We start from the raw sequence: 15,803 nt of genomic DNA, 5'->3' as shown, positions 1-15,803 counted from the left end.
TTTCACGCATGAAGTGTGTGATGAGGTTCGGGAAGAAGGGAAAGGTGATACCTCAGTATATTGGTCCTTTTGAGGTTTCTGAGAGAGTAAGTGAGGTGTCCTACAGACTTGCATTGCCGCCCAGCTTATCGGGAGTTCACCTGGTGTTCCATATTTCCATGCTTCACAAGTACCGTGGTGATTTGTCACATGTGTTAGATTTCAGCTTGGTGTAATTGGGCAAGGATTTAACCTATATCGAGGAGACAGTGACTATTTTGGACAGACAGGTCCGAAAGTTGAGGTCGAAGAATATGGCCTCAGTGAAGGTTCAGTGGAGAGGTTAACCCGTCGATGAGGCGACTTGGGACACCGAGCATGAAATGCGTAGCCGCTATCCTCATCTTTTTTTAATTGCAGGTATGTCTTTATACTTGTTCGAGGATAAATGTTTGTTTAATAAGGGGAGAATGTAATGACTCGACCGGTCTTTTTGTGTATTTGAACCCCGTTTCACCTTTTGAAGTTACCCATGTGTGTATTTGTGGTTTTATGACTTATTGGGATGGTTGGTTTCTTTCAGGGAGTTTTTGGATTGATTCAGAACAATTGGTTCTTAGTTTGGAAGCTTAAGTTCGAAATGTTGATCGAGTTTTAACTTTTGGGAAAACAAACCCGGAATGGTTTTTGGATTTAGGCGTATGCTTTGACTTGAATTCGGAGGTTCGTAGTTTGAATTGGCTCTTTTGCCGAAAGTTGGCAATTTGAAGGTCTGGAAATTTTCTAAGTTTGACCATGATTTGACTTCATGGATATCGGGTTTGGAATTTGATTTTGGGACTTGGAATAGTTCCGGTTTATGATTTGTAACTTGTTTGCCAAGTGTGTCATTCCGAGTTAGTTTGGTAGGAATCGGACGCTTGGTTGTGATTTTAGCGATTCTTGAGTTTCATTGTGAGATCTATTTCTTTTAGTGTCCGATTCGTTATTTTGTATGTTATCTTGGTGTTTTGAATTTGCAAGCGTATTGTATGATGTTTTTAGAATTCTGTGGATGTTTGGTGTGTAGCCTCGGGGGCTCGAGTGAGTTTTGGACGTGTTTCGGACAATTTTGATTTGAGTTTCAGGTTGCTGGTGTGCTGGTGCTGCAGTTACCGCAAATGCGAGCACCAAATAGCAATTTCAAAGTTGTAAGGGGGTCTCAGGCATCACAAATACAACTCCTTGAGTGCAATTGTGAAGGGGGGTCTGGGTCTGGCTGGTCGTTTTTGCGAAAACTTGGACGCTTTTGCGACATGGACTAACTTCGCCAATGCGAAGTGTGAGTTGCTTTTGCGAGATTTTTTAGGTATAGATGGGACCAAATTTGCGATCCATCGGTCGCCGTTGTGAACCCTAGGTCGTATTTGCGACTTCCGCAGCTGAACGAATAGTGGAATTTCGGGACTTAGTCTCATTTTATCACATTTTTTAGCCCTAGACCTGTGGGAGGCAATTTTGGGAGGGAGTTTTAATACCAAAGTATTGGGTAAGTAATCTTGACTCAATTTTGATATTATAATATGATTATTTATGAATTTTAATATCTAATGCATAAGATTTGAAGAGAAATTTTGGTGGATTTTGACTATGTTTTGAAAAATGATAATTTGAGAATTGAGAGCCGAAGTGGACTTGGATTTGAATATCAAACACATATATGGACTCGTGCGGTTATAGGTAGTCGAGATCTACCCCTCGACTCGGGTTTTGACTTGGCGGGCCTGCATTGATTTTTGTTGACTTTTGGGAAATTGTGTAAAGACCTTTCCTTTATTAATCGAAATTGGTTTCTCTTGCATGTTTCGATATTATTATGTCATTTTTGGCTAGATTTGAGCCGAGCAGAGGTAAATTTTAAAGGAAAAGCATTTCTAAAGTATTGAATTGGCCTAATTGAGGTATGTATCTTGCCTAACTTTGTGTGAGGGAAATCACTCCTTAGGATTTAGTCTAATTTGCACTATTTGTACTATGTGAAAGGAGGCGTACATAAGGTGATGAGTGAGTAGTAACTGACTAGATTAGACCTTAGACCATTAATATTCCTTGAATTTGCGTTTTTAACATTATATGAAACATGTTTTATCATTGTTCACTCCCCGCACCCTTATGTTATTGTCATGGATCTGGTACACAATGTTGGTGTGCCGTGGGCTATATCTTGTTGTGACTTTGGTATTGTTGTTGTGATGATCTTTTGGCATGTGTATATGTGTTGTGTGGGTGATTGTTATTGTGTGGAGTATAAGTGTGGCGAGATGTGTGTGGCAACATAAGGGTGGTGTTTATTGATGCTCATGTGGCGAGATAAGGAGGTTTATGTGCTTGTTGCAAATAATGGAAATACTTCTTCGTGATGCGCACGCGGAGAGATAAGGGGGCTTATGCCCGTGTAGCTATATAAGGGGAAATATTTCAATATGAAGCTCACACGTCGTCATAACAATGGCTTGTTGATTATGTACGGGGTTATTCTTTATATTATTCTTGTGTTGCAACGGGTTGATGGTTTGAACACATCCTTGTTTTTCCTTAAATGATTTCACTTTGTGTTTTTAAGAGTTGTTGGTTAACTTGCCATGTTATCACATTCCCTATTCCTTGATGATATTTGTTTTATTCTTCTTTCCGTTTTATGTTTTATGTCGATACTGAGCACAAGTTATTTAATTAGTAAGTGTCTTGACTTGAACCTTGTCACTACTACAACAAGATTAGTCTTGATACTTACTGGGCATCGATTGTGGTGTACTCATACTACCTTCTTCAGATTTTTGTGCAAATCCAGGTATGTAAAGACTGATTCGTTATTTTGAGTATTTGGCCTCTTTTACCCTATTAGATGCTTTAAATATGTCTATTGGTGGTCACGTGACTTGCATGGATGGTTGACTTTTACGTAGACGACTCCAGAATAGTATTTTGATAATCCCTATAATTTCGTATGGTAATTTTTGACTTACGCATACATTCGGGTTTGGATTTGGAGATTCCTAGGTTGATTTGATTCTATTTGGCCAAAGTTGGAAAGTTGATAGGTTTGACCGAACATTGACTCGATTGATATCGGGTTCGGATTGTTGTTCTGGGGTTGGTATAGGTCTGTTGTGTCATTTGGGACTTGCATGCATAATTTTAGGTCGTTCCAAGTTGATTTGATATGGTTCGGCATGAGTTTTGGAAGTTGGAAGTTTATTAGTTCATAAGGCTTGAATTGATGTGCGATTCGTAGTTTTGATGTTGTTGGGTGTGATTTAAGGCCTCTAGTAGGTATGTGTTATGCTTTGAGTTTGGTTAGTAAGTTTGGTTCGTGGGATCTTGGGATATGTTAGGGAGGGTTTTGGAGAGCTTTTGAACGAAATTTGGGTGAGAAATGTCCCGAAATAAGGCTGAAACATCATTTCAAAGACGTAAGGTCGGTGGCCGTCTCAAGTGGGTCCCAACCGAGCTGCTTGTGCAGTCTCGCAAAAATGCAGATATCTCTCTACTCCCACATTATATTGACAAACTGTTTGCAGCGTTAGAAACTAAACACACGGGGATTTAATTCCATATATAGACCTCCCTGTCACTCTCAATATATTGGGAGAAAATTTCCTCACAACCTGGCCTATAAACCTGCCAGTTTCTCCGAAGTGCGGCGATGTGACTTCGCGAGCCTACTTTAAAAATCCATTTTTGCTCTACCACGACGTCGTATGAATAAATGGTTTGGATCACTGGAAACTAGGTTACAAGACATTCATTTTGGTATGAGCTATATCCTAAAATTACGTCATAAAGCTGAGGAATTAAATTTCTCAAAACAGCTCGTTACAAGGCAATTCTTAACCCGATTTTCCGTAAGTTAAATCCGATTTTTCCCAAACTCCATAGTTTATATCCAAACATCATATATTGTCATATTATGACTTTACACTCATATAAATCATGATTAACAAGTCTCGTTCATCCTAACTTACTTAACACTTCGATAAACCTTTCATAGACTTGTAGAAGGATTTCATCCATTTTGAGCTTACATTACATAATCTTATAATGGCAGTGACCTTTGAAGTATGGGGTGTAACATCCTTTCCCCCTTAGATAATCTAAAGTCCAGGGCATTCCCCTCTTTAGTCCTCTTTCTCACACTATGACTTATGATCAGAATTCTTCCAATCTCGTAATTGTTGCTACCGTTTGTCATGCAGCATGTATGACTCTGACCTTGTACGTGCACCTATGAGACTCTTCTCTCCTTTTACCTCCAGCTTTTAGCCAATTTTTAGGCCTCACTTTGTGAACATATATAGAATTATGACAAGATATCCCTCTGGGCATCTATAGGCGTATTGAAGTTCTTCGCTTGGTAATTTGTCAAACTTACAATGTTATATCTTGTTTCATAGCCCTGGTTATCAAACCTTATGGCTTTACTACATATTGGTAGGTTATACTATACCATAACACTTACTTCAATTTAATTATTATCGAGGTCTTCTACCCAACTCCAAGTTATTCTCTTGCTGCTTATCCGATATGTATAAGTCTAAGTGCTTGAATGCTTCCTCATTACTGGTCATCTTAAGAATGACAGTCTAATCTCATCTCATACTTTGAAACTTTTATCCATATATTGTTGATCTATAATCCACCACTGATAACTTGAAATCTGTTATGTAATATATTGTCACTAGGGCTCAAGTTGTATTGGGAAATATTTGATGTGATATGCATGATCCACCTAGGGACAATACTATACTTCAATAAATGTATTTCATAGCATACCAATGTGATTCATCTTATTGGGGAAATCCCTTTTCTTTAAATCATTACTCAATCAAAAACATAAACATTATCCTCTTATCTATCACAATTACACCCTTATTCTACTACCAGGGCAGCATTTCATCTCTCCTAATTACTCCTGGTCTTAGACTCCTCTGAGTTAATTCAAGCTATACTGAGCTTTCTATAACTTATGGAAACCATCAGCTCTCTCATTTTGATGGGCTTAATTCCGAGGCCTTGCCTATTCTTGTCACCTTCTCGTCCACCTTTTTTTATCCTTACTTCTATCTACCTAAAACCTTTTCACTCTACCATACTTTAGCTTGCGACCTACACATATCTATTTATACTACTCGCAACCTTCCATTAACTTGCTAGCACCACAGATTTCCTTTTGTGCCTTCTCAGTTGCCTTTAGACATAACCAATTACTTTTCCTAGTCATTCTTCCACTTGCTGCATGAATCCTTGCCTTATCTTTGTGCCCACGAATACTTGAATTTCTTGTAACTTATATGATCTCAAATATCACTTTTTTATTTTTACTTCCCGTTCATTAGCCATGATATGTGCCACTTTCTTATGGAGTGCATACAATATTGTAGTGAGACTGTTGTTACAAAATCATTTCTTCTTCAAGTTACTATGCTTAGGTTGAAGCCTTCTTCGTTATTTCCTCAGCTATTCTTTCGTTCTAGTACTTAGGGGAGATCCTCTGACTCGTATAAAGCTGCGAGATTATTACGTGGTATACCCGAAGGAATTTTTGATGTTCTTACTCGCTCATAATTATCCTTAGTTACTTACCTCCGCACTTCTTGTGCTCGTAGGGTTGCTTCTGAACTGAATTTTCTTACTATCTCCCCAGTGGTACTTTTTGTTTTTTCTGTAATGCTTATACGGTCGCTTTGACTTCGCTAACTCCTATCTGATTATTTCTCAATGATCACAACATCATATCTACGAGACTAAATTCACTATGTTGGGGTTCTATATGTTTATCTTGCCCAATCTATTGATTTGTCTGTATCCTGTTGTGTAGCCATAACTAGGCTCTTCCTGAATCAGCTACTAACTACTCGTTCGTCCATTCTCATGTCTATATTTTGTGTAATCTCTCTTGGTTTATTTACTTTGTCTTAACTTACCTCTCGTATTGGCTCTTGATGTATCAAGTGTTCATTCTCACTTATTTATCAATAACATCCTGGCCGGGAACTCTTACTGCCTTTCCCCTTTGTCGTGCTTGCATAATTTTACGGAGTCGTGACATATCTGTAGGATCTGAATAAAGGCAACCTCATCCCTTTCTCCTTTTTAACCGCATACTTTCTTTACCATTCTATAGTTACCTCTTCGTCTTTGGCGTGTTCTCACATCATTAATGACCCTTACACGCCTTACGGTAACCCTTCTGTACTAGGGATAACTGAATTCCTTACGCACAAGGGTGACACCTAGTGTGACTGGCACACTTAGTCCCTTAAGCTTAGCTCTGCTCACAGTGCTTGCTTTAAGGAAGTATCTTCCTGGATGACATTTAAAGATCATTTTTCTATTGTCTATTCTATTATTGATGGAACGCGATATCTCGAATTCTCACGATGTCGATTATTATCAAATCTTCCGATCCCAAATTCATGTTCAGTATGTCTTGTTCACTAGCCCATGCTAATTTCTACTACTCAGGGGGTCTAACTTTTCCTTTCGATAATCACGTTTGAGTCACCAACTTATTTCTCGAAATGAGGGTATGACTTTATGGTTTATACAGTTTTATTGTCTCAAGGCTGGTCACCTCTTGTCTTTTCTTTCACTGGACTATGGACTCTGTTATTATGTCATATTTTGATTTACCGTTATAACCCATTTATCACATCTTACTCATAATGCTTCAATAACTCTCTTTTTATTCTCTAGATAATATTTCTTCCTATCACTTTATTCTGAAAACTTCCACAAAATGTTCTTTCACTTTTAGCTCCTCTTGCTTCATCTCACTGGCTCTTCGGGACGCCTAACATTCTCAATTTTGTTTACTAGGGGCGGGAGTCGTGCTAAGGTAAATATTTATCCCTTCTAGGATTCCAGTGCCTATCTTCTGAACTTGATGAACATTCTATTATTCATATCTGATTGTACTATTCTAGAGTGCACCATCTGGGTGTCTCAGAAGGAGAACTATTACCATGTTTTGCATTATCCTTCGGAAATGATAGCTAATGATAACAATACATCCATAATTTAGGGTTACTCAAACCCCAGATGGATCCTGATATCCCATCCTTCTCTTAAACTATATATGTTAGCTCCCATATGGCATAATTAAGATGGGTGTGGCCAATTGTATATATCTCTGTTATTGTTGAAACTAACACAAAATGCTTATATTTCTTTGCCTAAATTGTAAATACCGATAATCTTCACTAATTGGGTACGTCGTACCCTTATTCACCTTTCTTCTTTTACTTGTTGAAACTTATATCTACCTTTGAATCTCTTATTGCTTTTTACCATATGGGTGGATAGATATTCATAGCTTAGGGTTCCATACAAAGAAGCTTACACGTCTTAGTACACACACGATCTGCTGAAGACCTCACATTTCCTCATCACAAACATGATGCAAAATCGAGTTCCTCTTACTCAACTCTTCCACAACCACATTCAATCTCTTACCAACTGTCTTTCTTGATGTAGGTATCGTTATATTACGCATAAAATAGAATTTACGAGTTTGAATTCTTACAACTGAGCTCTACCACACGATCTAGAGTAAGAAGAAAGAGTAACAGTCCTAAATTCCTTGTACCCTCCTGCTTATAAGTGTGGTGCACAACACACCCATAAACAAGACTCTACTAGGCACGACTTGTAGATTCCCTAGGATAGAACTGCTCTGATACCACTTTAGTCACGACCCAAACTGAAGGGCCGCGACGGGCACCTAGTGCTTTACCCAACCGAGTACCAACGAAACGTATTTTTTTATCATACCATCATGGATAAATGGGCCAGAAGAGCCGTCATGGTATAACCAGAAAACATAAGGGAATACTCGACATAGGACGACCCAACATGTAATACAAACTTATGCATGTGATATATGGGCCTATAAGACTAACATGATCACTCGTACACTGAACATAGGCTGACAAGGCCATACAATCTTTCATATACATGAAATCTGCCTACAAGCCTCTAAGAGTTGATACCACTTCTGTCACAACCCAATCTGAAGGACCGCGACGAGCACCCGGTTCCTTACCCAACCGAGTACCAACGTAACATATTTTTTTCTTATCATACCTTCATGGATAAATGGGCTAGAAGGGCCGTCATGATAAAACCAGAAAACATAAGGTAATACCGACATAGAACGACCCAACATGTAATACAAACTTATGCATGTGATATATAGGCCTATAAGATCGAAATGATCATTCGAACATTGAACATAGGCCGACAAGGCCGTACAATCTTTCATATACATGACATCTGTCTGCAGGCCTCTAAGAGTACATAAACGTCATAAAGGCCGGGACAGGGCCCCGCCACACCAATAAATACATGTCCAAAGCATACTGACCAAATAAGTAACTCCGGAGCAAGTGGTATGTACCAATACCTTCCTTTGAGCTAATAGCCAGTTAGGAGGACTCTCAACCTGTCTATCAGGACCTGCGGGCATGAAACGCAGCGTCCCCAAGCAATAGGGACGTCAGTACAAATAAAGTACCGAGTATATAAGGCATGAAAGCAGTATATAAAAAATGAAAGAAACATGAAGTAAAGAACTCTACCTGCAAGTCAGAATAGCTCTATGAATCATGAAACATTTATAATTTCATGCATATGCGTATAAATGTTGTATCATGCATAGGTATATGCATATATAACATCATCAAGCCTCTAAGGGCATCCCCATCATATCATCTCGGCCTCTGTGGGCGAAATCATCAACGTATACCAACTGATCAGGTGGCGGTGCATAAATAATGCCATAACCTTTCCCCATGCCCCATATACATATATATACGCGTATATAATACCATCTGGTCATGGGTCAATATACATGTATAAATGAAGGAAATGCATAATGGAGCAAGTCAATAACATCTCTCGGAATGTCATGATACCCATGAACAGATGATATGATAGTAGGACATATGGGGAATCAAGAACATAGGCAGCCCTAGTACTTCTAAGAATATAATTATTTGTGAAACTTGCGTGCTTGCTCGTTTCGTTGAAACTCCCCTATTTTAATACATCCCAAAGACCACTAAGGGTCATCAACAGCCCAACAACAACAACTATAACCAACAATAGCAACAACAACAATGTAATCTGATATGAGTTTCTCCGATTATCTTAACAATCATATTGAGCGGCAAGCTCGTTTTTTCTCATAACAAGATATTAATTGAATCCAACTCTTATTCCATAAATAAGTTTACAACCTTCATAACGTCATACTTATATGTACTATATTTCTAGTTCAAAACATTGGCAATGTAGGTGCTCAATGGAAAGAGGTTAGGGACAGAAGAGCTCAAGGTAAAGACAAGCAGACTGTGGAAACAACAAAAATTGGTAGGGAAATAGTACCTGTTGAAAAACAAAAGTCTGTAGATTCACAGCAGGTGCAGACCAACAACAAGTTTGAAGTCTTAGAGGTGGACAATAGTGAAGATAATGCCAATAAACAGTTGGCTTTGGTGGAGGACCAGGGGGCTCAAAGTGTACTGCCCAATGCAAAGGGTGGTGGCATGTTAAATTCTGCAGCACCAGTTTTTAAGCCTAGTACTCCTGGGACTGACAAGGGCAAGAATGGAGGAAGGAAGAACATACCTGATATACTAGCTACTAGTGCTACACCAGCAAGGTTAAACAATCCAAAAGAAAATGAGGAAGCGAAGAGTAAGGAACAGAAAAATTATGAAAAGCAGGTCCAAGAATCTACTGCAGCATGGGTACAAAGGGCCTTTACTGGCAATATTGTGGCAACAAACACATCAGTTCAGGATATACCTTCACAGGATACAAGAGTTGATTTGGCACTTACAAAGGAGAAGGACAATGAGAACATAGAAGATGCAGAGTTTGAAATGTTTCAAAGTAGTGAAAAAGCAAAATGGAAGGGGGGGCAAATTGTGGTCTGAACAAGTTGAAGAAGATACAGAAGAAGGAGTGATCCCTGATGCAATGCAAAGTGAGGAGGAAACTGGGGGGGACAAATTGGATGAAGGAGAACAAAGTGTAAATGTTAAGGCAAAAGTCACCAAACCTTCAAAAGATCAACTCATAAATACTGCAGTAGCAGAGGGTGAGGATCAGAAGAAGAACAATGCAGAAAGCAATAACAATGTATATAAAGTGGATGAAGTAGTGTTTACTAAGGAGTTAGATGGTGATAACATTGATCCAGGAGGAACAGAAGAAGGAAAATGTGTTGATTCCACTCATATGGCAAAACATAAAGACAATACACATGAAGCATTAATGTAGGATCAACAAAGAAAAGAGGCAGCAGAAGTCACTTTGGCACCTCAAATGATCAGTGATAAAGCAGTAATGCAAAAGAATGTGGCAGGTACTGCAGCAGATGAAGAACAAGAAGGTGCAGGCAAGGATATGGATGAAGAGTCTACAGCTTAAAACTTTCTGAATATTGCTAAGCAAGGTGATTTGTCCCCCAGACATATTGAGCAAGTTAAATCTGCAGCCAAAGGTAAGAAAAAACAACAGAAAGACAGTTCATCTGTTCCAGCAGGTGGAGTCCAAACAAGAAGAGCCTTATCTAAGTCCATTAATCAGTGATGGATGCAATCATATGGAATGTCAGGTCTGTTAACACTATGCAGGCCTTTGAAAGATTGATTCTTATGCATAGGCAACACCACTTTGAATTCATAGGAATTATGGAACCAATGCAACAGTCTAGTAAGGTGGAAGGGTATAGAAGAAGGATTGGGCTTGCTCAAGCAGTAGTCAATGTGTCAAACAAAATCTGGGCCTTTATTGATGAAGTGTATGAAGTGGACATTATGTACAACATGGTGCAACAACTGACCTTAAAGCTATTTCACACTGAAACTCATGTTCAGTTAATTCTTACACTGGTTTATGCCAAATATGATCATGTAGAGAGAATTGAGTTATGGGACTCATTGTATGCAATGGCTGCTGATATGACTTCTCCATGGCTTGTGGGAGGTGATTTTAATGTCATATGGGATGAGGAAGAAAAATTTGGGGGATTACCAGTGTCACTGAATGAAGTAGATGACTTCAGACACTGTATTAATACTTGTAATTTGTCAGACTTGGGATTTAAAGGGAGTATTTTTACCTGGTGGAATGGAAGATCTGAGGATGATTGTATATTTAAGAGATTACACAGATGCTTTGGGAACTTGGGTTTGCAGCAAACTTTCCCAGGATTGGAGGTCACTCACTTGTCAAAAATTGGTTCAGATCATTGTCCAATGCTTTTGAAGTGTGATATTGAAACCCCACCCATCAAGAAACCTTTTAAATTTTTAAACTTTTGGACAAAACATGAATCTTTTAAGTCAGTAGTGAGGGAGAACTGGAATGCAGACTTTAGTGCTAATCCATTTGTGCTGTTCAACTACAAATTAAAAAAGCTGAAGAAAGTGTTGTCCACATGGAGCAAATCAACATATGGTGACATCTTTCAGAAAATTGTTAGCTTAGAATAGGTGGTATTGGTTCATGAAAGACAATTTGAAGCTTTCCCTACTCAGATGAATAGAGAAAGGCTGCAGAAAGTGCAGGCAGAAATAATCAGATATTTAGCAATAGAGGAGGAATTTTTGAAGCAGAAGGCAGGCATGGCCTGGTTTAAAGATGGGGACAGAAACACTAAATTTTTCCATGCACAAGTTAGAGGAAGAAGGAAAAGGTTACAATTAAAAAGGATTAAAGATAGCAGGGGCACCTGGATTGAAGAGCAAAAGGACATTGCAGAAGCAGCAGTTGAATTTTACAAGGAGCAATTCAATGAATCTGTTGTCCCTTCAAATTTCTATATATTGGATCATGTTCCTAAATTGATAGAGGAGGGACAAAATGAAAGGCTGGTAGCAGTTCCTACAAAAAAGGAGGTGAAAAGTGCAGTATATGGATTAAATGGTGACTCAGCAAGTGGTCCTGATGGTTATACAGGAGCATTTTATCACACATGTTGGGACATTATTGGAGAGGACATATATGAAATGGTCCTAGCCTTTTTCAGTGGTCAGCAGCTGCCCAAATGTGTCACTCATACAAATTTGGTGCTCCTACCAAAAAAGAAAGAGGTCAGTACATTCTCAGATCTTAGGCCAATTAGCCTCAGTAATTTCATCAACAAGATCTTTTCTAGAATCATTCACGAAAGGTTGGTGGACTTACTGCCTAAGATAATATCTGAGGAGCAAGCAGGATTTGTCAAGGGTAGGAGTATAGTAGAGAATGTGCTGTTAACTCAGGAAATCATAACTGATATTAGACTAAGAACAAGAGCAGGGCCTAATGTTGTGATTAAATTGGATATGACAAAGGCTTATGACGGGTTATCATGGCTATTTCTTACTAAGATGCTGAGGAAGTTTGGTTTTTGTGAAAGATTTATTGGGATGATCTTTGATTTGGTAGGGAATAATTGGTACTCTATTTTGATCAATGGTCAATCTAATGGATTTTTCAAATCATCAAGGGGTGTCAAGCAGGGGGATCCTCTATCTCCAACTCTGTTCATAATAGCTGCTGAAGCTCTTTCAAGGGGTCTGAATTCTCTCCACTCAAAATTGTATTTTTGTGGTTTTGGACTTCCCAAGTGGAGTCCAAAGATAAACCATCTTGCCTATGCAGATGATACCATTATATTTTGTTCATCAGATGCTACATCTCTAAGGTTGGTAATGGAAATTCTGTATCTCTATGAAGCTGCCTCTGGGCAACTTATAAATAAGAGTAAATCAGCTGTGTATATGCATCATTTAACTGAAATTGAGGTGGTTAGAAAAGTTGAAAGGATCACAGGTATAGGGCAACAGGAATTTCCATTTACATACCTAGGGTGTCCTATCTTCTATGCAAGAAGAAAATTGGAGTATTATCAGCCTATGATTACCAAGATATTAGACAAGCTGCAGACATGGAAAGGGAGGCTTTTATCTATAGGGGGAAGGGCTATATTGATCTCCAGTGTTTTACAAAGTATGCCAGTTCACCTTTTATCAGCAGTAAATCCCCCTAATTATGTCATAAATAGATTACACAAAATTTTTGCCCAATTCTTTTGGAGTAGTGCTGTGGGTGGCAACAGTAGACATTGGGCATCCTGGAATACTCTGTGTATGCCATATGAAGAAGGAGGAATAGGGTTCAGATCTCTTCATGATGTGTCTAAGGCTCTTTTCTGTAAGCTGTGGTGGAACTTCAGGACTAAGCCAAGTCTTTGGAGTGCATATATGAGCCAAAAGTACTGCAAGAAATTAAATGCAGTAATAGTGCCATGGAGGGAGGGGTCTCATGTGTGGAGAAAGATGCTTGAATGCAGAGATTTAATTGAGCATCAAATCATTTGGAAACTAAGAATGGGGTCATCAGTATTCTGGTATGACAACTGGACAGGTTTAGGGGCACTCTACTTTCTAGTGCCACCAGACTTTGGTATAGATGAGGAGATACATAATGTAAATGAGTTGGTGGAGAATGGAGTTTGGAATGCTGAGAGACTAATGCAGATTTTACCTGATGATTTATCACATCATATCTTGGAAAATATTAAGCCACCTGGTAAGGAAAATGTACTGGATTCCCCTTTTTGGTTGCTTGAAACAAAGGGTCACTTTACTGTGAAGACAGCATGGGAGTACTTGAGAAGGAGAGACAATCCAAGAACAGCATATCAGAAAATATGGGTGAGAGGTCTCCCCTTCAAAATCTCATTCTTTATGTGGAAACTGTGGAAGGCTAAGCTACCATTGGATGACTTTATGAAAAGGCTAGGCTATTCTATGCCTTCTAAATGTTGGTGTTGTGCTTCACCTAAGGAAGATTCACTGATACACCTATTTTTCTCTTCTAGAGCTGCTGAAGCTGTATGGAAATATTTCCTGCAAAGATCAGGCATTGCTGTACAGGGGTTGACATTACACCAAGCTATCATTAAATGTTGGATTGCACCTGTGGTGCAGAGGTTGAAGCCAATCATGCAGGCTTTACCATCATGCATAGTGTGGGAACTTTGGAAGAGGAGGAACAGCCTGAAATATGGGGATGCAGTCTCAGTGAGTAGAGTTATTTACCAAGTATCAACTAGCCTCCAATACTTGGTAAAATTAAGAAAGCCTGGACTAAGGGTACCTCATAGATGGAGTGATTTACTAATGATGATGGAAAACTACACACCTAGGCTCAAATATTACAAAGTGATATTGGAATTTCCTCAACAGGGCTGGATCAAAGTTAACACAGATGGGGCATCAAGAGGAAACCCAGGCAGGAGTGCCATTGGTAATTGTTTTAGAGATGAGGCTGGAGAGGTAAGATATGCAATGGGAAAGGAAATTGCTGAAGGGTCAAATAATGAAGCTGAAGCTGTAGCAATTCTGGAGGCTTTAAAGATGTGCAGAGTTAGAAATTATTACCAAGTCTCGTTGCAAACTGACTCCATGTTGATGAAAAAACATTATAGAGAAAGCATGGAAACCCCCTTGGACTATTGTAGATCGAATGGAGGAGATAAGGAAGTTAATGGAAGGCTGCAGTATCAGGATATCCCATATTTTTAGAGAAGGAAACAAACTAGCAGATCACTTGGCAAATTATGCACTGGACAATGGGAACATTGAGTGCCATGATTTTTGGGAGTTGGATTCACAAGGGAGGAGAATAGTGAATGAGGACAAGCTGCAATGTCCATACTTGAGGGTCAAAGTTTCCAGGAATTAGTTGGAGGAGGAGAGCCTGGGGTATTTGAGGATGCATGAACTATAGATGTGATTTTTCATGTTCAAACCAGTATAGGGGAGAACATGAGATATCAATTTTTTGCTAATGTTGTGTTCTTTTTTGCAGGTACAGTCATGCTATCTATACTCTATATTTTAAGGAAACCTCAGGTGGTGGTATTAGTACTAAGTACTCAGTCCATCGGGGAAGAATTAAAATTAGAGTTTAGCATAGTAACTAGTAATTTCATGGAAAGCAGAAAATACATATCATCACTGGTGGTAGCAGGACATCACAGGCACAGAAGAAAAGCAATATCAATAGACACAAAAGCAAAACAAGCAAACACATGGGGTCATATATGTACACAGCATGCAGACAGCAAAATTCCCACTATAGGAGAACCCAGCTGGATGATGCACCTGTGGTATCAGGTCTTTCCCTTGAACAAATATTACTTGGTGGTATTAGTACTTTGTACTCAATCCAAGAAGAGGAATGCAAGGGAAGGCACAGTAGAATGCAAGAGCTACAAACCATCCTATGGTAGGGCAAGATATCACATACACAAAAGACAGACAACACCAACAAGCACAACAGCAAAGCAAGCAAATATATGGTAGCATACAGCTTTAGCAATACTATCTATACTCTATGGTTTATGGAATCTCCAGGTGGTGGTATTAGTACTATGTACTCATTCCATCGGGGTGAAATTAAACCTAGATTATAGTATGGTAACAAGGAAGGCTACAGTTTTGAATACAAAGACTATAGGATTCAATTGCAATTCATCACACAGGAGAGCAGGATACCACATTCACAAAAGAAAGATAATAACAGACACAAAAAACAAGCAAGCAAAGATATGGTGTCACTTAGACACACAGACTGCAGACAGCAAATCTCTCATTTTAAGAGAATTTAGCTGGATGATGCACATGTTTAAGAAAGGAGCAAAGTACAAGGGGGATTTCAAAGCATTACATACAGGGATTATCCTCATGAAAATTTACAAGGTTAGTAAGATTACAAATTCG

General features: G+C 38.9%; 1 protein-coding gene across 1 annotated transcript; it reads left to right on the top strand.

Annotated features, from left to right (window-relative positions):
- Positions 1 to 11,567: 11,567 nt before the first annotated feature.
- LOC109210559 lies at positions 11,568 to 14,603 on the top strand. The gene has a single exon (XM_019373988.1). The coding sequence runs from the start codon at positions 11,568 to 11,570 to the stop codon at positions 14,601 to 14,603; it is 3,036 nt and encodes a 1,011-aa protein (XP_019229533.1).
- The last annotated feature ends 1,200 nt before the right edge of the window (positions 14,604 to 15,803 follow it).

Source organism: Nicotiana attenuata, unplaced genomic scaffold, assembly GCF_001879085.1.
Source record: "Nicotiana attenuata strain UT unplaced genomic scaffold, NIATTr2, whole genome shotgun sequence".
Classification (NCBI taxonomy): Eukaryota; Viridiplantae; Streptophyta; class Magnoliopsida; order Solanales; family Solanaceae; genus Nicotiana; species Nicotiana attenuata.
The sequence above is the reverse complement of the archived record's forward strand: the minus strand, read 5'-3'. Positions and strand labels throughout refer to the sequence as shown.

Excerpts from the sequence above, each read along its gene's own strand:
- LOC109210559 (XM_019373988.1), top strand. The coding sequence starts at position 11,568 with ATGAATAGAGAAAGGCTGCAGAAAGTGCAGGCAGAAATAATCAGATAT.